Below are 22,222 nucleotides of genomic sequence, written 5' to 3'. Positions count from 1 at the left end.
ATCAAGAAGCTCCTCCTCCCACCCATGCACCCGGAGGCCCAGCTTCCTGCTCCAGCCTTGAAGACGCAGCCATACCGCTAGTCACCATGCTGCTGGCCATCAGGATGTAGGAGCCAGCTGCGTCCCCGGTCCCCTACCTACCTGGTGATTGAGAGTCCCTCTAATGGGGGTCCTCTTTTCCCTCATCCTTGGGGGCTTATGCTGAGGTCCGAGGGGGCCTGGACATGTGGGGAATCCCCCTGGCAACTAGATGGACTAGCGTTCCAGCCTGGAGGACAGAGGCAGGGGCGGCGCTCGCTTTTGCCTGAGCTCGTCACCAACACTCCCCCTTAAGTGCGCGGGAATTTGCGCGCACTGGCACTGGCCACGCCCTTGGACAAAGCCCCCAGGCTCAGGCCAGTGCTGCCCCCCCTTAGGGCCTGAGAGGAATTGCACGCGCCCAGCTGGGCTTACCTGGCGTGGGGAGGAGCGTGGAGGCCTGGGCTGCTATGTTGAGTTTTGGGTTCAAAGAGCCTGGCATTCAAGGCTTTTGACATGAGCCAGGCCACATCTTTCGCTACCCACATCCACACCTTTGAAGGGCAGATCTCAGGTTCTGGAGGGGTGCCTATTCCTTTTCCCTGAAAACAACCACTGCCCTGGGTCAGCAGCCAGAGGCCAGAAAGTGAGGAATGGGAATTGTATTTTCTCAAATCTAGCAATAGACAATTGGGCAGGTGGTCCCCGGGCCATCTGAACCCCTAAATCTGGTCTATGCCTACCGTTCCCAGGGCCAGAGACAGAGAGATGGGGACTTTTTTAAAAAATTTACTTTATTTGAAGTATAGTTGATTTACCATTTTGTTAATTTCTACTGTACAGCAAAGTGATTCAGTTATACATCTATATTCTTTTCCATATTTTTCCATTATTGTTTATCACAGGATATTGAATATAGTTCCCTGTGCTCTACAGTAGGACCTTATTGTTTATCCATTCTATATATAATAGTTTGCATCTGCTAATCCCGAACTCCCAATCCATCCCTCCCCCACGCCCTCTCCCCCTTGGCCACCACAAGTCTGTTTTCTATGTCTGTGAGTCTGTTTCTGTTTCGTAGATAAGTTTATTTGTGTCACATTTTAGATTCCACATATAAGTGATCTCATATGGTATTTGTCTTAATCTTTTTGACTTGCTTCACTTGGATTGATAATCTCTAGGTTCATCCATGTTGCTGCAAACGGCATTATTTCATTCTTTTTTATGTCTGAGTAGTATTGCACTCTATATACGTACCACGTCTTCTTCTTCCATTCATCTGTCAATGGACATTTAGGTTGTTTCTATGTCTTGGCTATTGTAAATAGTGCTGCAATGAACACTGGGGTGCATGGGTCTTTTCTTTTTTAAAAAAAATAATTAATTAATTAAATTAATTTTTGGCTGCGTTGGGTCTTCGTTGCTGCACATGGGCTTTCTCTAGTTGCAGCAATCAGGGGCTACTCTTCGTTGCGGTGTGTGGGCTTCTCATCGCGGTGGCTTCTCTTGTTGTAGAGCACGGGCTCTAGGTGCGTGGCCTTAGTTGCAGCGCGTGGGCTCAGTAGTTGTGGCGCACAAGCTTAGTTGCTCCGTGGTATGTGGGATCTTCCCGGACTAGGGCTCGAACCTGTGTCCCTTGCATTGGCAGGTGGATTCTTAACCACTGCCCCACCAGGGAAGTCCCGCATGTGTCTTTTCGAATTATAGTTTTCTCTGGATATATGCCCAGGAGTCGGATTGCAGGATCATATAGCAACTCTATTTTAATTTTTCGAGGAAACTCCATACCATTTTCCATAGAGGCTGCACCAATTTACATTCCCACCAACAGTGTAGGAGGGTTCCCTTTTCTCCACAGCCTCTTAAGTGATGAAAAGTGTTATTTGTAGACTTTCAAATGATGGCCATTCTGACTGGTGTGGGGTGGTAGAAAGGTGGGATCTTAACCCCTCTGAATCCCAGGATCACAGGCTTCTTCCTGGGCTTGTCCTTTCACCTCTCTGTGCTCACTCTGTACCATCCAATCAATTATTAACCTGTTCAGTCCTCAAAGATCTGAGAGCACCTAGTAAGTGCCAAGCACTGTGTATATAAGATTGGTCAAGGTTGCAGCCTTCATTTAGTTTACATTCTGCTTGATGGAAACAGATAATAGGCAAGTATATAAACAAGGTAGCTGCAGGCTGTGAAAAGTGCTGTGAAGGAACTAAACATAGGAGCAACCAAAGAGCTTACTTTAGAGACAGTAGTCAGGAAATTCAACAAATATTTATTGAGTACCCAATTCCTGTCAGTTTTATCTTCCAAATATCTCTGAAATCTATGCACTTCGCTCCATCTTCCCCAAGCACCCTAATCTGGGTCACAGTCTCTCAGGTTGGGGTAATTGCTACAGCACCTTGCTGGTCTCCCTGCCTTTAGTCTCATCTCCATTTCAACCTCTCGCCATATGGATATCCCACCCAGTCCCTCATCAGGCCCACAAGAGCCTGCTTCTCTCACCTTGCCCTCCATGACCCCTGAATGGAGAACCAAACCAGCCAGAGAGGTGGAGAAATATTAGTAGTTCAGAGGAGTGAGGGGAAGAGGGGAATGGGGGTGGGCAGGAAGGCCTTAAGTGCCATACTCTAGAGTTTGGTCTTTATTCTACAGGTCAGCAATTTTCTAGGCGGGTAGATGGTAGAGGTGAGGCCAGAAAAAGCAAATCCACAGGGGAAATGGGACTGAGGCATGTATAGTTTGATAAGGCATATTTGATATTGCAATTTTTAAATTTTATTTATTTATTTATTTTTGGCTGTGTTGGGTCTTTGTTGCTGGGCTTTCTCTAGTTGCAGCAAGCGGGGGCTACTCTTCGTTGCGGTGCGCGGGCTTCTCATTGCGGTGGCTTCTCTTGTTGCGGAGCATGGGCTCTAAGTGCGTGGGCTTCAGTAGCTGTGGCACGCAGCCTCAGTAGTTGTGGCTCGCAGGCTCTAGAGCACAGGTTCAGTAGTTGTGGCGCACGGGCTTAGTTGCTCCGCAGCATGTGGGATCTTCCCAGACCAGGGCTCGAACCCGTGTCCCCTGCATTGGCAGGCGGATTGTTAACCACTGCGCCACCAGGGAAGTCCTGATATTTCAATTTCATATTTGGGAAATAAAGCAAAATGTCTTTGTATGAGTTTTCTAGGGTTGTCATAACAAAATACTACAGACTAGGTGGCTTAAACAACAGATATTTATTTTCTCACACTTCTGGAGGCTGGAAGGTCAAGATCAAGGTATTGACAAGGTTGATTTCCTCTGAGGCCTCTTTCTCGGTTTGTAGATGGTGTCAGTCTCCCTCTGACTTCACATGATCTTTTTTATTTTGGAGCCCCACGGAGCCCCCCCACCCCGTGCCTCGCGGCATGTGGCATCTTAGTTCCCAGACCAGGGATCGAACCCACACCTGCTGCCGTGGAAGCGCAGAGTCTTGTCTTAACCACTGGACCACCAGGGAGGTCCCACATGATCTTTTTCTATGTGTCCTAATTGCTTCATCTCTTAAAGACATCAGTCAGAGCAGATTAGGGTCTACCTCAGGACCTCATTTTAACTTGACCTTTTTAAAGTTCGTATCTCCAAACATAGTCACAATCTAAGGTACTGGGGGTTAGGAGAAGTCAAAGCTCCATCCATCTTAGGTTTTCATACAGGACTCTTTTTTTTTTTCGGTTTTGTATTTTTTATTAGTAGAATTTATTTTTTAGAACAGTTTTAGATTTTTCAGAAAAATTGAGCAGACAGTACAGAGAGTTGTCGTATACTTCCCCCTGCCCCTGCCCCGCACACACAGAATTTCCCCTATTATTATCATCTCACATTAGTTGGTACATTTCTTACAAGTAACTCTTCAGTGGTTTCCCATTGCTCTGAGAATGAAATCTAGAATCCTTGCAACCGTCTATAAAGTTCCCCATAATCAGGCCCTGCCTAACTCTCTAAACAATCTCTTCTTGTCTACTTTGCTCCAGCCAGGCCTTCTCTTTCTTCCTCACACATAATACCTGTTCTTACCTCTGGGCCATTGCACATTTATTCCCTCTGTCTGGAATACTTTCCCCCTAGTCTTTACTTATTACTCATTCATTCTCATCTTTTCTGGCTTAACTCACATGTCACCACCTCAGAGAGGTCTCCCCAACCACACTACCTAAAGTTGGATTCCCTCAACAAATTAACCCATACAGGACTCTTCAACAAAGAGATTAACAAGAACAATACAAAAAACAAAAAGCAAGTTTATTAACACGTAGAGCTTATGTATACATGGGAGATATCCAGGGAAAAATGGATAACTCTCCCATGTGGCTTAGAATTTAGGCTTAAATACCATCTGAGTAGGCTTTCCTGCTGGCGCAGTGGTTAAGAATCTGCCTGCCGATGCAGGGGACATGGGTTCAAGCCCTGGTCGGGGAAGATGCCACATGCTGTGGAGTAACTAAGCCCGCGAGCCACAACTACTGAGCCTACATGCCACAGCTACTGAAGCCCATGCGCCTAGAGCCTGTGCTCCGCAACAAGAGAAGCCACTGCAATGAGAAGCCCGTGCACCACAACAAAGGGTAGCCCCCACTCGCCGCAACTAGAGAAAGCCTGAGCGCAGCAACGAACACCCAACACAGCCAAAAATAAAATAAATTTTTTTTTTAAAGTACCATCTGAGTAGAGAAAGGGGGAGGGGAATGTAGGCCTCTTAGGGGAGAGTAAATAATTTCTAGGAAAGATGAATGGGCCCTTAGAAGAATGAATGGGAGGTATGATAGTTTATGACAAAAGTGGCCTGGATATGATATAGAATTCTAATTTCCTCTCCCGTGATATGAGATGAAACTCCCAGGAAGGGGATTTATGACCATTGAGTTCCTTTTGGAGGCTCTGTCTTTAGGCAGTTAAGGGGAGTTCAGAGAAAGCCTCTCCCTGCATTTGCTGTTTTTCAAGTGCCTACGGCTCAAAATAATCAATATGCCAGAGTGGCATATTTTGGGGTGGCATATTCTGTAACCATCACTGGCTCCTCCCCTTGGGAGGTTAACAAGGCTCCTGAGTCCTCCTCCGGGAGCCACAGCATCAGGAGGACATCCTCCTGATGCTGTAACTGGAGGGGCTGGCAGCCTGTTCTGCCTCCTCCCTCAGTGTAACATATGCTGCCATTAAGGGATCTTATGCACCTGTCACATACCAGGCATGGGGCTAAGCATTTATCCTCTGGACTGCTCACAGTAACCTTATGATGTGGATGTGATTATTATCCCCATTTCACAGATGAGGAAACCGAGCCTCATGGGGCTAAGCCTCTTGCCCAAGGTCATATGCAGCTACCAAGGGGCAGAGCCAAGATCTGAACCCAAGATGTCTGACTCCACTATTCATCATTGCCTGACTTTTTCTTTTTGTTTGGCTGCGTGGTATGTGGGATCTTAGTTCCCCAACCAGGGATCGAACCCGTGCCCCCTGCAGTGGAAGCACGGAGTCCTGGACTGCCAGGAAATTCCCCTGCTTGAGTTTTCTCAGAGCCATAGTTCTCTGACCTTGCATCTGTCCTCCTATACTACTCCATGTCTCCCTGTCCCTCTTACTAGTGCCCTTTCTCCTCCCCCCAAGACTCTCACAACCCCTGCCCAAGCTGAGTTTTTTCTGACCTCTCTGGGTCTCCATCCCCCAGAGGATGCTCTCAGGCCCACTGCTAGTCGAGCACGTATCCCACACTCCTTGCCCCTTGGCAGCTCAGAGTCAGAATCTCTTGACAGTATCAGGTCACAGAGGTCAAGGGAGTCTTTCAAGAATGAAAGATACCAAGTAAGGTTAGGACTCAGGAGGGGCCTACTGGATTCAGCAATAAGGAGATCTCAGGTGTCCTTGGTGGTGGCAGAGGTGGAAGTAAAAGAGCTGGACCAAAAAGAAGAGAGATGCTAATAGCTACAGTAGCATTTCATGCTAACCAAGCGCTTTATAAATATTAATTCATTTAATAGTCACAACGACTCTGTGAGATAGATACTATCATTCGGTTTCCCCAAGGGGAAATTAAGGACAGAGAGGTTAAACAGTTTGCTCAAGGTCAAGGTCACAAAGGTAGTTCACAGTGAAGTCCGGATTTAAAAATCTGGGCGGTCTGGCTCCAGACTCCATGCTGTAAACTGCCAAGTCATATATACAGCTCTTGGTTGTGAGGAGGGGAGTGGGCATTGGTGGTTAGGACTGGAAGAGAAGGAGAGGCAAGAGCCAGAGGAGGATAAAGAAGGGTGGGGAAAATGATTTATAGGTGGAGTGGTTCCCTCTCCTGGACCATAAACCAAAGGGACCTGACAGCAGCTGGGAAGGGAGATAAAGTGACCGAGGAAGGAGGGGCTGGGTGGGGCCTGGGGACTGCTCCCTCCTGGGGCGAGCCTTCAGGTTCTGTACCTTTACCCACAGCTCTGTGGGAATTCACAGCCCAGTGATCCAGAGAGTTGGTAACAGGCAGATGTGAGGGGGCCTCACATGGGGATGGGGGCTGAGGTCTGAAATGCAGCCAGCTGGTCTGCCCTCAGGGAGCACTGTCAGAGAGAAGCTACCAGGACTTCAGGGCCTGAGCTCCCACAGTCCCAGGGCCTGGCTTCCCAGGTACCAGAGACTCTTTAAGTGGTAAGCAGCCCAGAATGCTCTAGAAAAGTCACAGATCAGAGCTTGGGAAGGGGCTGCATGGCCAAGATAGCTGAGGCCCCAGAGCTGGTATCTTGCCCTTCCCAGGTCAGGTCCTGGGTCTTCCAGACCTCCAGGACACACACATGGAGTCCTGTTCTTTCCACATATGGACATCTCACCTGGGCCCTGGAAGGAGAACATAACTTGTCAAACCATGAGTTGGCTTCCAGACCTTGCTCATCCAGGGAGTTTCTTATAAAAATTGGGGAGGGGGACCCCTCAGGTTAAAATATACATGCACCCCAATGTTCATTGCAGCCCTATTTACAATAGCCAAGACATGGAAGCACTGTCCATCGACAGAAGAATGGATAAAGAAGATGTATTACATACATAAATGGAATATTACTCAGCCATAAAAAAGAACGAAATAATGCCATTTGCAGCAACGTGGATAGACCTAGAGACTGTCATACTGAGTGAGGTCAGACACAGAAAGACAAATATCATATGATATCACTTATACGTGGAATCTAAAACAAGGGTACAAATGAACTTAGTTACAAAACAGAAGTAGAGTCACAGATGTAGAAAACCAATGGGATGGGGGCGGTAAAATTGGGAGATTGGGATTGACATAGACACACTACTATATATAAAATAGATAATTAATAAGAGCCTACTGTATAACACAGGGAACTCCTCAATTCTCTGTAATAGTCTATATGGGAAAAGAATCTAAAAATGAGTGGATATATGTATAACTGATTCACTTTGCTGTACAGCAAAAAATAACACAATATTGTAAATCAACTATACTCCAATAAAAATTTTAAAAATAGAATAAAAAGAAAGAAAGAGAAAAGAAAAGAAAAGCCTGCCTGGGTTCAAGTCCTCCCCAGCTTTACTGAGATGAATCAGATGCAATCCTGTCCTCAAGGGTTTCATGGGCTGGAGGGGAGATCTCTCTGTAGATGGATTATAGGCCAGTATGATTAACTGATGCAAGGATGGACCTCAAAGAAGCAGTGAAAAGGAGTGAGGCCAGAGGCTGGTGATGGCAGGTGGAAGTGGGGGGCATCTCAGAGGCCTTATACCCAGATTAAAAGCCAGGACCTGGCACTGTTTGGCTCAGGGACAGGCAGGACAGGCATCAGAGGAAAGGTCTCTGATTCTCAGTGTCTGCAGGATTGCCTGGTTCTGGGATGCAAACAGTGGATGGACCAGTAGGTGGAAACCAAAGGGAAAAGACTTGGCTTTTCATGGTAACAGCCGCCCAGGATAAATGCCTGCATGCTCCAGGCTCCAGGCATTGTTTCTCTGAATATTACCAACTTCCCTGTGAGGAAGGAGTTATTGATACTGTTTTGCAAAGGAGGAAACTGAGGTTCAGAGAAATTAGGTCTCTTGGACAAGGTTACAGAGAGCTAGAATTCAAACTCAGGTTTGTCTCTCAAGCTTGTGCTCCTAACCACCTCTCCATGCTTCCTCTCTTCAGAAAACACTTGCATTGAGAACCAGCTCACAGTGTGGGGGAAGGAGCTTCCCAGGACAGGTCAGAGGTGTGATGTAGTGGTGTTTGGCACAGTGCCTGTCACTTAGTCAGTGCTCTGCGATCAGCAGCTGTTATAACACTTAATCATGCATCTGTCTTCTCACCTGGAGCTGGGACAGTAATTCCTGTCACCCTAGCTTCAAGGACATGGTGTGAACTGTGAGGTCAATGATGATGGCATTTATGACACTCAAAGGCCAGCCCAGCCCTGCAGGCATAGGGAGACACATCCAGTTCCCAGCACCAGGGAAAGCTGGGTGACAGCCTCAATCCATCAATGATAACCTCAGTCCAGCCAAACTTTATGGGCCCAGGAGGTACTTAAGTGCTGTGGGGTGAAGGCTAGCCCAGTTCCCCTTCCTCAGCACAGGCTGCTGTCCAGAGCAGGTAAGTAGATGTGGGGTGCGGGTGAGAGTGCCCTGGGCCTTGAGAGACCAGCCATCAGCTTCGAGAGCAAGACTCCAATGTGCATGGGTCTGGGCTAGAGCTGGATCTCCTGTCCTCAACAGTTCAGGACCCGGTTACTCCTAGCCCTGCAAGTGGAAGAGGAGCTTGGGGAAGCTTCATGCATGAGAGGGTGTAGACCTCAGCTCCCCTTTGCCCTACCTCATCCTGGTTTGACCCACACACCACTGAGTTCTAGGGGGTGGGTGTGTGCTCTGTCTGCTCTGCAGCTTCCTCCCCCTTGTCTACTGACACAGGGTGAAGGCTGGGTGGCGGGTGACCAGAGTTGAAGGAAGGTTGCCTGGGGATCTAAGGTGGGTGATGAGAAGGCAAGCTAAGGAGGTTTGCTGGGGCAGAAGGACAGCTCTGGGAGCAGCTCTTGTAACCTTCTGCCCCAGGCCCGCAGCACCATGACGGTTTCATACACCCTCAAAGTAGCGGAGGCCCGCTTCGGAGGCTTCTCTGGCCTGCTTCTCCGTTGGAGGGGAAGCATCTACAAGCTCCTCTACAAGGAGTTCCTCCTATTCATCGTCCTGTATGCTCTGCTCAGCATCACCTACCGGTGCGAGGGTGAGGGCAGGGTCTCAGGGCTGGCCTGCAGGTGACTAGGCTGCCTACCTCCCTCTAACCCAGGCCTCACCTGACATTCCCCAGGCTGTTGCTGACCCAGGAACAGAGGTATGTGTATGCTCAGGTGGCTCGATACTGCAACCGCTCTGCAGACCTCATCCCCTTGTCCTTTGTACTAGGTAAGTTCAAAGAACCAGGGGTTCTCCCTTGTAGCCTCCTAACCATCTTTCCTTACCTTTGGGTTGGGTTGCTAGCTCTGAGGGTCAGAATTACCCCAGCGGAACCGCTTGGAGGGCAACCAGAGCAGGCTCAGCAGGCATGGGAGCTGCGTGCGGGGTCCAGGATTTCCAGAGGACTAGGCCCTGCCTATCACGTGCTGGACCCTCACTCCAAACAAGGCCCAAGCCACCTGCTGGCTTCACAACCCTCTGGGTACTGGAGGAGAACTGGAGAGAGGTGACACCTCCCTCCCGACCCCCATGTGAAGCAGGGCTCAGAGTTAACCATTGCCTGGACTTGAACCATCACTTCTCTTCTGCTTGAGGAGGTTTGCACTCTTCTTCCTCCCCGCCTGGGTTGGTACATCAGGGAGGGACCAAGAGGAAGAGGCTGTCCCCCTGACAGAGAGGCAGGGTGCTGGAGCCAATGTGTCCTTCCCCCTGCCTTGGTTCCACCTGGCCTGGACCACGCGCTCTGGGTGGGGGCAGGACACGCTGACTCCTGAGACCTCCATCTTGCCTTCCCGTCCCCCCTACCCATGATGGTGACCAGGTTTCTACGTGACCTTGGTGGTGAACCGCTGGTGGGCCCAGTACACAAGCATCCCACTGCCGGACCAGCTGATGTGCGTCATCTCGGCCAGCGTGCACGGCGTGGACCAGCGCGGCCGCCTGCTGCGCCGCACCCTTATCCGCTACGCCAACCTGGCGTCGGTACTGGTGCTGCGCTCGGTCAGCACCCGCGTGCTCAAGCGCTTCCCCACCATGGAGCACGTGGTGGACGCAGGTGCCGCGCTGGGGGAGCCCTGGAGCGGGCGGGACCGGACCTGCCTCCCGGGAGGGGAGGTTTGACCACTAGGGGGAGCTCCAGGGCCCCAAGGCGGTGAGTCCCCGGGGACAAGGATGAGTGAGTCTTCATCCCTCTCACTTCATCCCTGCAGGTTTCATGTCCCAGGAAGAGAGGAAAAAGTTTGAGAGCCTGAAATCTGACTTCAATAAGTACTGGGTCCCCTGCGTCTGGTTCACCAACCTGGCGGCCCAGGCCCGGAGGGATGGGCGAATCCGTGATGATATTGCTCTCTGCCTGCTCCTGGAAGTGAGTCAGCCTAGGACCAGGCCCATCTGCCCTCCTCCCCCTAGTTTTGCAAACTGGAATAATAATTTTAGTGCTTAACACTTACATGGTGCCAATTATGTACAGCACACTTTTGCAAGTGTGAGGAAGTGAGGAAACTGAGGCACAGAGTGAAAAGAAACTTGCTCAAGTCACACAGCTAGTTAGTGGAGCTGGGAACCATGCTCAGACCTGGCTCCAGGCTCTGTCCTTGCAGTTACTTTGCTAAACTGCTTTCCATCCAGTCACCCCAGCCTGACAACACCTCTGAAAGCAGAATGAGCCTCTAGACCTGGCCCAGGCCTAACATGTGCTGGGCTCCCCTGTCCCCTCCCCATTCTTCCTTCCTCGCCTCCACTGACTTCCTCTTCCTGCTGTTCCACCAGGAGCTGAACAAGTACCGGGCCAAGTGCAGCATGCTGTTCCACTATGACTGGATCAGCATCCCCCTCGTCTACACCCAAGTAACTGCCTCTCACCTCCCCAGTCCCAGTGCCTACTGTACGTCCTGTGCTGTGTGTGACACTGAGAATGAGAGATGGCACCTGCCCTGGGGCAGTTTGGTCCAGTGAGACACTCAACAGCCACAGGCTCATCTTCAAAGCCTCCCTGGACACCCCACTAAGATGATCTCCTCCTATCTGGTGCTGCCACACCTTGCTACATGTTTTATTATACTTATTAGATCTGCCACTGGCCCTCGGGGCAGGGGTGGCATTTCTCCCTGCCCCACTTAGCCTGGCTTCCCTTTCTCCAGGTGGTGACCATAGCAGTATACTCCTTCTTTGCCCTCTCCCTGGTTGGCCGCCAGTTCGTGGAGTCAGAGGCAGGGGCTGCGAAACCTCAGAAGCCTCTGGAGCCAGGGCCAGCCCTGGGGGACCTGGACATGTACGTGCCTCTCACCACTCTGCTGCAGTTCTTCTTCTATGCTGGCTGGCTCAAGGTGGGCACTTCGGGTGGTCAAGACATGGGCCCAGGGCCCACCCCAACTCTGGGGTTAGAAAATAGGGCTCTAAGCCCAGGAAACACTCCATCACCTGCAGGTGGCAGAACAGATCATCAATCCCTTTGGTGAGGATGATGACGACTTTGAAACCAACAAGCTTATAGACCGCAACTTGCAGGTGATTAGGGGTCTGGTGGCAGCTCACTGGCAGTCAGGATCTCCCTCCCTGCCAGCTCTCAGCCCAGGTATGCAGGAGAGGGGGATCCTTGTGACCCGCTGCCCGCCCCAGGTGTCCCTGCTCTCCGTGGATGACATGTACCAGAACCTGCCTGCTGTGGAGAAGGACTCATATTGGGATGAGGACTCAGCGCAGCCGCCCTACACTGTGGCCACTGTGGCCGAGTCACTGCGGCCTTCCTTCCTGGGTTCCACCTTCAACCTGCGGTGAGTGGCCCACGCAGGCCGAGGCAGGACCTGAGTCAGCACATGGGCCCCAGTTCCCCACCCACCCTCTGGGGTGCCCAGGACTCGGTCCCTCCTGCCCCAGGCCCCACTCTGGGGAGCCGGTCCCCCAGCTGCCAGAGGCTCACTCACACCGCCCTCCCGCCCACCTGCAGCATTAGCGACGACCCTGAGCAGAGCCTGCAGGTGGAAGCGTCCCCTGGGCCAGCCCGGCCGGTGACTGCCGCGCAGACCCCGCTGCTCGGCCGCTTCCTGGGCGTAGGAGCGCCCTCGCCAGCCATCAGCCTCCGGAACTTTGGCCGCATCCGAGGAGCCCCTCGGACCCCTCACCTGCTGCGCTTCCGGGCCGAGGAGGGCGGCGACCTCGAGGCCGCGGGCCGCATCGAGGAGGAGGGGTCAGGGGACGAGGCTCAGGAGCCCTAAGCAGAGGCAGCGGGGCCGGGCCATCTGGCTGCCTCCCCTAGGCCCTCCGGAGCTATTAGAGCAGCACTTCCATGCACCCTAAGCCGGAGCACTTAGGGACGACCCTTGTGAAGGCAGAAGAGCCTGAAACAGTTAGGAATGCATCCACTTTGGCTTGGGGGAGGTGAAGCTAGGATACAAGAGGTGAGGTACAGAGGACTAGAGCCAAGGGGCACGATTAATTTCCTCCGCAATGCGGGGCTAGGCCGGTTCTTGAGGGAGCATCAGTATCACTGAAGGGCTGGTTAAAGTTTTGGGTATGACTCCCAGCATTTGATTCATTAAATCTGGGATGGGGTCAAGAATTTGCATTTCTAATAAGTTCCCAGGGAATGCTGCTGCTGCTGCCCCAGGGATCACAATTTGAGTCATACATAAAGAGATGTTTAGGATATTCCTTACTGTGATAACCTCACTCTGATGAGGCGTCAAAGTGTGTGCTGGGGTACTTTTGCTTCATCTGTCATATTCAATTTTTTGTTTACAATGAAAATATATTATTGTGCAATTAAAATTGCTTAAAACTGAACTGTAATGCTCTGCCAATGGACTAAAGATGAGGGTTTGAGAGTCTGCCCTGAAGCTGATTCAACTGATACGTGAGGGTAGTCATACACCACCCAGCCTAGACTTCCAGCATCTGAACCAAGCCCTTCTCTGCTCCCACCAACCAAACAGGGAAAAAGGACAGTTTAAGGGGTGAAAGCTGCAGGTCCATCCATCTCTGCGGTAGGACCGCAGCACTCAGCTGATGGTAATAAGAGGGGGCATTGTGGAAAACAGCCCCACAGAGCACTATATTAAGAGTTGCTGCTAAACTGAGTTTCTCTAAGATTCCTGCCTTCTAAGCTCAGCCACCACTGAAGAAATTGGCGAATGCCAAAACTGAACATTAAGGCCAAAGGAAGACAAATGCCAGAATTCAAAGGAAGGGAGGCATGAAGAGTGTAGGCAGAGGTCGTGAGGACGCACAGCCTCCTGTTGACTGACAGGATTACAGTGCTGGCTTCTACTTTCCTGCTGGGTGACAGGGGATACTGAATTTTTCTCAGCCTTGGTCGACAAATCTATACTGTGAAGACAAAGCACCTTGTGGTCACCATTCACTCAGAAGGAACCTGAGGTGTTTTGCTGGGTCTACAGAAGAGGTAGCCTTGCTCCAGGGTAAGAATGTTCATCTATGAAGGCAGTGCAGATGGATAGTTGATGAATTCAAGGCTCTTTAGGAAAAGAACCCCTTATCCTATGGACTGACTAGAGGGTGAAGGAGGGGAGGAATAAACATCAATGCCTTGTAGAGCTCAAATTAGAAGATGAAGGCAAAGTGTTGCTGTGCCATGCCCAACACACAGCTCAGCAAACATCAGCTAATGTTCAGGTGGTAAGGGAAGATCACTGGGTGAGAAGGCCAAGGCCAGGTCTCCCCAGAGCCAATGGTAAGGTTTTAGAGGACTGGACTGACTTTTTGTCCTTAAGTTTTTGTACTAGAAAAGGGGGTTCACCTTTCCCAACGTCTATTCACAGAAGTCTGCAATATAGCCATGGTGATGATTAGATTTTGTACTTCTTTAGCTCTTAAGACATGTGCTTTCCAACAACTTTAAACTGGATAAAACCTTTTTTCTTTAGAACTCATTAACTTAAGCACATATTTGAGTGCCTGGTATATTGCCATGTACCTTTCCAGGTACTGGAGATGCCAAAGGAAACATATCCCTGTTCCCCTGGAGATATATTCTAATAGAGGGCAAAAAAAGACAAGCAAATAAAATGAGCAAAATTTATGCCAAATTAAGAGATAAGGAGAAAAAACAGGGGCAAAGGATATGGCATGGAGGGGAGTACAATTTAAAATCCTGTGATCAGGGGAGAACTCACTAGACTAACAAAACAAAGACCTGGAAGGAATAAGCAATGTGGGTATACGATGGAAAGTATTCCCAACACAGGGAATAGTAAGTGAACATATGTTCAGTAAGGCCAGGATGGCAGTCACTATAGAAGGGACCACGTCCCACTGAGTTCCATACCATCTGGTAGGAATTTTGAGATGGGATGTCCTGTAAAAAAAAATCTTATCTTGGGCTTCCCTGGTGGTGCAGTGACTGAGAGTCTGCCTGCCGATGCAGCGGACACGGGATTGTGCCTCGGTCCAGGAAGATCCCACATGCCATGGAGCGGCTGGGCCCGTGAGCCATGGCCGCTGAGCCTGCGCGTCCAGAGTCTGTGCTCCACAAGGGGAGAGGCCACAACAGTGAGAGGCCCGCGTACCGCAAAAAAAAAAACAAAAAAACCCCATATCTTTAAAAATGATCACTGATAGCTGGGATTGCACTGGGGACAACAGAAGAGCAAGTAGGATGCAGAGATGTGACCAGAACAGTAGAGGTGGTGTTAAAGGTTGAAGCAACAAGATGTGGTGACATTAGATGTGGGAGTTATGACCCAAGGATGACCGTAAGATTTATGTTGTCATATGAAGACCACTATTTGCTGCAGTCAAATAATTAAGAAACTGTTTGAAAAGGGAAAGCTGAAGAACGTGATCAGTTTTGAACATGGTGACCTTTTAGAGTCCGATTATGATATCCAAATGCAGGTGTCAAGTAGGTCTGGGCTAGTTAGAAAGATGGAGCTTAAACCATCTTTAAAAGTTGATGACAGACAACAATATAGCTAAACTGAAGACAAGAGCTGACCCTTAGAGATTCAGCAGCCATCACTGGTAATATTACATACTTTTGAGTAATGAGAGGGGAAAGGATTAGGGTTCAAAGGAAAATTAACTTCAGAAAGACATCCAAAAGCTGACAGCATACAGATTATGTAAATGTGTATAACCTGTTCAAGAATGCAGAAATCTGGAACACAATTTCAAGGTTTCTAGACCATCCATGAACCTGAAATAAACCCCTAAAACCAAGGTCTGCACAAAGGGTCTCTAAGAGAAGCTTATAGAAGCAGCATGGTTTCAGGTTCCAACCATGGTCCAGTCAACAGCCCAATACTGTTGGGGGCCCTGTGCTGGGATGCCTCCCTCATACAGTCTCTCCTCAGCCTGCATGCCACATCCCTGATGCCACTGAAACTCAGCCTCAGGGATGAGAAATGTTCCTCCTGCTATAGAAAGGCACATAATAGGCCTGGGCAAACAGAGGCAGGCAAAGGGAGTTGGGGCACGCTACTGTGTGCCAAAAAATCAAATACGCAAACACAGGGCATAGAACAATAAACACCTTTATAACATGAGCTAAGATAGGAAGGAAGAGGGTTTATTTGCCTTTCCGGGCCTTGATTTTCCTCAGATAGAACTCCAGCTCCTTTCCCTCTAGCACATAGCCATCTGCTCGGCCACACTGGCCTGGTCTTGAGGCGATGCAAGCTGCAAGAGAGTATGTGGTCCTTAGCAAAATGACACTGTGGGCCTACCCACACCTACGTATCCCCTTAAGAGTCCATGTTGGTCCAGGTATCCTGGGGGCAGGCATGAAGCCCACTGTCTCCTCAGATATACTTTATCATCACTTAAAGTCAGTAGCAGAACTGGACAAAGTTTTCATCACTGAGACAACCCCCTAAGCTTGGACACAGACTTCTCAGAATACTCCTGAAACTCAAGAGGCAAAAACCAAGCTCAGGCCTATGGGCTCCTGCCCACTATTTTCCATTTCAGCTTCAAACTAATTGGATGACCAAATATTCTGATTTGTGCTTGTGTGCTGTTACCAAACTCTCTAGCCTACAGAGGGCACACCGTATCTTGGGACCCTCCCCTCCGCCAAATGCAAAAGCCATCTCACCAAGAAGCTTGCCCTGCTGGAACTGCTCCTCTAGAAGACTGCTAATTTTGGCATTCTTTTTCCTTTCATCATATTTCTTCTGAATTTTCTTTGATCGTTTTTTGTTTAAAATCTCTTCCTCCTCAGGAGTCTGAATAAAGGGAACACACATGGGTTAGTGGGGCCTCCCCAAACCCTATCTCAGGGAAGGAATGTCATAGCCTTCAACACTGCATATCCCATGCCCCTGCCACCTTCCTCAGCACTAAAGGCTTTCATCTCTCCCTTCAGTAGCAGAACTGGACAGAGTTTTCATCACAAGAAGGCTGGAATCAGGGCGGCCTCCCCTCCCCCCACAGGAAGTTGGTTCCCCAAACACGCACCAGCTTGGCCCCCTTCTTGCGGCCCAGGGGCAGTGCATAGTGGGACTCGTACCACTGTCGGTACGGTGTGCTGTCAATGAGCACGATGCAGTTCTTCACCAGGGTCTTGGTACGGACCAGTTCATTGTTAGATGCATTGTAGACAACATCAATGATCCTTGTCTTGCGTGTACAGCCTGCTCACAGGAGAAATTCAGAATCAAGCCATGTGAACCTAAGGTTAACTGTCCCCCACCCGCGCCCTAGCAGGGCCTAAGGAGATGGGAACTCTAAGCCTTTACAGAGCCATAGGGCATAAGCTCATCTTCCACACACCCATCTTTCCAGACGTGGCTGACACCCACACATACATGGTCTCTAGATTCAGCCCCAATCCCTGAAGCTACAGGAGTTAAAAGGCAGGACAGGATGGAGAGAAAGCTCCAGAACCTCAAGGTCTTTCAACAGGAGAAATTTCAGTATCTTGGTTCAGGCCATGGACTTCCTGCTAAAAGCACTTATTGAAGCTTAGAAAACGTTTAGGTGCTGAGTTCCCACCCACGCCTGCAGGGCCTCACTCACACTCGGAGCCCCAGGAGAAGTTCCCCACGTCCAGCCTCAAGGCCCGGTACTTCTTGTTGCCTCCCCGCACACGGACTGTGTGTATGCGGCGGGGGCCAATCTAGAAAACACAAGGAGACAGGAAGTAGGTTATCAAGGAGAAGCTAGAGAGAGGGAAGGGAACCCGGGCTGGACGGAGGTAACAGTCAGTGTAACTATGACAAGTCCTAGCATTGGCAAGTGGCACACAGGTGACCAAGACGGCCACAACCACGCCTAAGGATACTTCTTCATCACCCTAGTTACCTCCAAGAGTTAAAACCTGATTCCAAACACTGAAAATTAAGTCTCCGTGCAACAAAAATTCCAGGTTTCTGACTATCACTGAAGAGCCCACTCGCTCCAGGCGCCCTGCAGGTACCACTAGGACACAGTAGCTGTCATCATGCAATCTCTCAGTATTTACCCAACACGCAAAGGCGAGGAGGCCGCCTAGTCCCTACAGCAAATCGCAGAACCCCACAAAGATTCAGGCGGACCGCGGAGAGCAGGTGGGAGACCTCCCGGGCGGTGACGCCCCGCACGCACCTTAGTGTTGGCAGCGGGGCGTCCCAGCTCATACTTCCGCTTCTTGTGGTAGGGCTTTCTCTTGCCCCCGGTCTTGCGGCGCTTGTGCCAGTTGTCCCGAGAGATGCCTACGTGTGGAAGCGGGGCGAGGGAGCCTGAGCCAGGGAGCCCGGGGCCGGGGCCCGCCAGCCCAACGCCCCGCGCCGGCAGCCGCACGCTCAGCTCTCCAAGGTTGGCTCCTCCATAGCGCAGTCGGGAGGTCACAGCATTTCCAAGTTGTCATCACGCGCGTGCGGCCCGGCCCCTTCCCGTCCCGACCCTGGCAGCCAAGATGGTGCCGCTCGCGGCCCCGGTTCGTGCGGCCCCCGGAGCGGCCCGGGCGGCCCAAGCCCAAGCATCACCCTCCTCGCGGAGGCTCGCTGCCCGGCGCCCGGGCGCCCGCGCTCCCGGCTGGGCTGCGAGGCAGGATGGCGCCGGATTGAACTCGTTCCCCAACCAAGGCCCCAAAGCAGAGAACCACTCACCCATCGCTCGGCGCTGGCTGAAAAGAGAAAACGCAAAGCGTCACGGTTCCGTTTGTAAAACGTAGCCCCGCCTCTTGACGTATTTTCCGGGCGCCGCAGAGAGCGGCCTTGGGTCGGAGGGCGGGGCGTCGAGGTCTTGGACCTGAGAGGGTCGTGAGGGCGCTGTATCCCGGTCGAGGGTCGGGCTGGGGTGTAGGAGAGCCCGGCCCTGTGCGCCCCTCGGGGGGAGGTTGAGAGACCCAGGGCACAATTCGGGCGGGGCTTGCCTGGTTTTATTTACGTCTTATAAAGACCCGTTTTAGAAGCTACTGCTGTAGTCCTGGATGAGAGCTGTGAGTGCGTTGGAGAAGTGCGGAAGGCAGTAGAGGTGGAAACGAGAGGGGGACTTGGGTTTTGTTTTGAAGGGTTTGGTTTAGGGGGCGGGAGGTGTGTTAAGGATTCCGAATTCCTCACGTGACCAGTTGGATGACTATTGGTGCCACTTAGTGGGAATGGGTAGGCTGAGGTAGGAGCTGGTCTGGGCGTGTGCATTTTGAGTTCTTGGTGACTCCCGCACGTGGGAATGACAGGCAGATGGATGGTCATGTCTGGTCCATCCATAGAGAAGGGATCTGGACAGAAGGTGTTACTTTGGGAATCGTTGGCGTATAAATGGTAGCCAAAGCTACCAGAATGAACGGAACCTAGGGAGAGCGCATAAAGCAAACTTTTCTTGTAAAGGGTAAGTTAATACCGTAGCCTTTGTGGGCTGTAGGGTCTGTGTCACCACTCAGGTTTTTTTAAAATTTATTTTTGGCTGTGTTGGGTCTCCCTTGCTGCACGCGGGCTTTAGTTGCGGTGAGCGGGGGCTACTCTTTGTTGTGGTGTGCTGGCTTCTCATTGCGGTAGCTTCTCTTGTTGCGGAGCACGGGCTGGCTCTAGAGCGCAGGCTCAGTAGTTGTGGCGCACGGGCCTAGTTGCTCCGCGGCATGTGGGATCTTCCTGGATCAGGGCTCAAACCCTTGTCCCCTGAATTGGCAAGCGGATTCTTAACCACCGTGCCACCAGGGAAGTCCCTGCGCCCGCTCTCTAAATAGCAACACTCCTTTTTCTCTACTCAATACTAACATTGTTTTTACATGCTCATTATCTGTATTCCCACTAAAATATAATAAGCATTAGAGTAGGAACTGTGTTGTTCACTACTGTATTTCCAACACCTAGAATAATGCCTGGCATTTAATAAGTACTCAGTAAATATTTGAATGGTAATTTGAGTAAATTATTGTTCTACTAACATTGTATTCAGTGGGTTTTCCCAGTAGACTAAGGTCTTAAGAACATAGTGCACATATGTCATTCATCTCTCCATCCCCAGCCCCTTGGCACAAGAAAAAGAAAAGGCAATTGCATTGGACATAAAAAGGAGAAAGGGGGGACTTCCCTGGCGGTCCAGTGGTTAAGACTCTGTGCTTCCATTGAAGGGGGCAGGGTTTGATCCCTAGTCGGGGAACTAAGATCCTGTATGCCACTTGGTGTGGCCAAAAAAACAAACCAAACCAAAAAACCCCAAAAAAACAAAAAGAAGAAGGTGGATTCAAGGGACATTTGTTTGGTGATGGGATTTTGTGATAGACTGGATTAAGGGGATGAGAGAAGAGTGACATGAGGTTTCTTCCCTGGGAAAACACATTAATGGTGGGGTGACACCACCATTAATAGAGAACACAGGAGAGGCAGGTTTCTGGAAAGTTCAATATTAGGATAAGTTTGAATTGCCTGTGGGACACATAGGTGCTAATCTTTGTATTTAAAGTATTTGGAAAGATGAGTCTGAAGCTTAGAAGAGAATGGGACTGATAATTCCCACCCCCACCCACCATGGTCTCACTCCTCTATCCACCTAACCCAGTGGTCCACCCCCTCAGCTAGTCTGTTTCACATGAGCATTTTGTTGTTGTTACTGCAGAAAAAGCTATCAAAACCCAGTGCTATTTCATAATACGAACACTCAAAGTAGGAATAAAAGGAAATTTATTCAATATGGAAAAGAGTAGTTTACAAAGCCACAGCAAACATCTGGCTCAGTGTTAAAGACTGAAAGATTTACTCCTGAAATCAGGAAGAAGGCCAGGAAGCGGGCCTTCACCACAGTTATTCAACAGTGTACTGGAAGTTCTACCCAGAGTCTTGAGGAAAGAAATAAAAGACATCCATGTGTGAATGGAAAAATTAAAACTGTGTTTATTCACAGAACACAGATCACATCATCTTATAAAACTTCATCTTATAAAACTTCCTATAACAACAAAAAATTATTTGAGCTAGTCAACTAATTTAGCAGTTATAGGACAAAATATCAATTCACAAAAATCTGTCATATATATACACTAGCAATAAATAATCTGAAAAAGAATTTATGAAAACAATTCCACTTTAGGACTTACAATGAAAGAAAACAATTCCACTTTAGGACTGGTGGCACAGTGGTTAAGAATCTGCCTGCCAATAAAGGGGACACAGGTTTGAGCCCTGGTCAGGGAAGATCCCACATGCCACGGAGCAACTAAGCCTGTGCACCGCAACTATCGACCCTGCGCTCTAGAGCCCGCGAGCCACAACGACTGAAGCCCACGCGCCTAGAGCCTGTGCTCCGCAACAAGAGAATCGACCACAGTGAGAAGCCCGCGTACTGCAGGGAAGAGTAGTGCCTGCTCTCTGCAACTAGAGAAAGCCCGCGCACAGCAACGAAGACCCAACACAGCGAAAAATTAATTAATTAAAAAAAAACAAAAAACAAAAAATTCCATTTAAAATAATGTCAACATTAATATTTAGGAATATATTTAATCAAGTTATTAGACTTATTTTATGTATGTAAAGTTGTACATTTGAAATTACTAGAAAGTAAATTACTTTTCAAAACACCATGTCAATACCATGCCAGAAAAGCAGAGAAAACATCAAACTTCCACATAAAGGCAAAGCCTTACCCAGATCCAATTCACCCAAAGTCTATATGTAATTTAGAGGCACTGTGGGAAGTTATATTAGGAGCCACTTTCTTCCGCGTTGTGGATGACCTCAATGTGATACAAACAGTGGGATTTTTGAATTCCAATTTTCCACAGCATTCCACCAAAAAACTGTCATAGTCTTGGCAAATTTCCCCCACAGCTACCAAGGCCTTCAGGTACTCATTGGGCTGGTAAGGGTGGATGTGGTGCAGGAAACAGCCGGTCCTGGCGTCCCCCATTCGAGGCAGTGGAATCTATAGCTACCTGGGGTGTTCAACAACCTCGACGTCTTGCAGAAGTAGGTGGCATATTGCTCACATGGAGGCGCTGTAAATGAGCTGAGTATTTTTCTGGGTTGTAGCCGCCACCGTCGTCTGCATCTGGAGATCATGAGACACTGTGGTCTGTACTTCGTCTTCTTTTAGCAGAGATGTAACCAAACACAAATTGCTGCGCCCAACGCACAGAGAAGCCAAACAATTCCAAAACATTGGAGTTTGGAGCAGAAAGAGGTTTCTTGCAGGGCCACGCAAGATGGAAGGCTGATGCCCAAAAACCCTGAACTCGAGCCTTTTTTTTTTAATGTACTTGAAAGGTAAACTAATAAATGCATCTGAATCTCTGTTGGGGGCAATATTCAAGACAGACTCTGGAGTTCTTGAAATCAGAGCAAGACAGTTCTCTGTGTCCCACACCATGCCCTCCAAGTCTCTACTCTTGCTTTAGCAGAAGTCAAACAGGGGCACTATGATGCTGTGTGATCCTGGAAAGATCCTCTCTTCTGCTGTCCTCCTAGCCAGACCATCACTCCATGTGCTTTGAGACCATTAACATTAATTGTCTTATGCCTTTGTCCCTATTTTCATTAGTCACCTTAAAAAAATCATCTCCCAGATTATACCTATCACCCATGCTCTAATCCTGACCTAGGTATTACATTATCTTTTTTAAACCCATCTCCCACCATTCTTCATTTTCTAAAAATCTTCTGTG

General features: G+C 49.5%; 2 protein-coding genes and 4 non-coding genes across 6 annotated transcripts; 1 reads left to right on the top strand and 5 right to left on the bottom strand.

The window, feature by feature from the left end:
• Positions 1 to 24: 24 nt before the first annotated feature.
• On the top strand, positions 25 to 13,087 carry BEST4 (bestrophin 4). Its single transcript, XM_032602414.1, has 10 exons — positions 25 to 144; positions 9,067 to 9,230; positions 9,323 to 9,417; positions 10,010 to 10,243; positions 10,398 to 10,552; positions 10,957 to 11,034; positions 11,328 to 11,513; positions 11,614 to 11,694; positions 11,806 to 11,960; positions 12,134 to 13,087. The coding sequence occupies exons 2-10, from the start codon at positions 9,079 to 9,081 to the stop codon at positions 12,399 to 12,401; spliced, it is 1,404 nt and encodes a 467-aa protein (XP_032458305.1). The 5' UTR covers positions 25 to 144; positions 9,067 to 9,078; the 3' UTR covers positions 12,402 to 13,087.
• Positions 13,088 to 15,659: 2,572 nt separating this feature from the next.
• RPS8 (ribosomal protein S8) lies at positions 15,660 to 18,307 on the bottom strand. The gene is made up of 6 exons (XM_032612929.1): positions 18,234 to 18,307; positions 17,731 to 17,837; positions 17,164 to 17,263; positions 16,603 to 16,778; positions 16,241 to 16,370; positions 15,660 to 15,822 (listed from the first exon to the last, which is right to left on the bottom strand). The coding sequence occupies exons 1-6, from the start codon at positions 18,235 to 18,237 to the stop codon at positions 15,713 to 15,715; spliced, it is 627 nt and encodes a 208-aa protein (XP_032468820.1). The 5' UTR covers positions 18,238 to 18,307; the 3' UTR covers positions 15,660 to 15,712.
• On the bottom strand, positions 15,940 to 16,008 carry LOC116745435. Its single transcript, XR_004347429.1, has one exon. It is a non-coding gene; the product is annotated as a small nucleolar RNA SNORD38 (small nucleolar RNA).
• On the bottom strand, positions 16,475 to 16,542 carry LOC116745440. Its single transcript, XR_004347430.1, has one exon. It is a non-coding gene; the product is annotated as a small nucleolar RNA SNORD38 (small nucleolar RNA).
• Positions 17,343 to 17,446, bottom strand: LOC116745444. The gene has a single exon (XR_004347431.1). It is a non-coding gene; the product is annotated as a small nucleolar RNA SNORD46 (small nucleolar RNA).
• On the bottom strand, positions 17,921 to 18,000 carry LOC116745406. The gene has a single exon (XR_004347419.1). It is a non-coding gene; the product is annotated as a small nucleolar RNA SNORD55/SNORD39 (small nucleolar RNA).
• Positions 18,308 to 22,222: the final 3,915 nt, after the last annotated feature.

The sequence above is a fragment of the Phocoena sinus genome, chromosome 1 (genome assembly GCF_008692025.1).
Source record: "Phocoena sinus isolate mPhoSin1 chromosome 1, mPhoSin1.pri, whole genome shotgun sequence".
NCBI classification, from domain to species: Eukaryota; Metazoa; Chordata; class Mammalia; order Artiodactyla; family Phocoenidae; genus Phocoena; species Phocoena sinus.
This window is presented reverse-complemented; position numbering and strand designations above follow the sequence as displayed.

Excerpts from the sequence above, each read along its gene's own strand:
- BEST4 (XM_032602414.1), top strand. The coding sequence starts at position 9,079 with ATGACGGTTTCATACACCCTCAAAGTAGCGGAGGCCCGCTTCGGAGGC. Across the intron at positions 9,418-10,009 it reads CCCCTTGTCCTTTGTACTAG|GTTTCTACGTGACCTTGGTG; the intron begins GTAAGTTCAAAG and ends GATGGTGACCAG. Across the intron at positions 11,961-12,133 it reads GGTTCCACCTTCAACCTGCG|CATTAGCGACGACCCTGAGC; the intron begins GTGAGTGGCCCA and ends GCCCACCTGCAG.
- RPS8 (XM_032612929.1), bottom strand. Across the intron at positions 16,779-17,163 it reads CTTCTCCTGGGGCTCCGAGT|GCTGTACACGCAAGACAAGG; the intron begins GTGAGTGAGGCC and ends TCCTGTGAGCAG. Across the intron at positions 15,823-16,240 it reads CCAGCAGGGCAAGCTTCTTG|CTTGCATCGCCTCAAGACCA; the intron begins GTGAGATGGCTT and ends ACTCTCTTGCAG.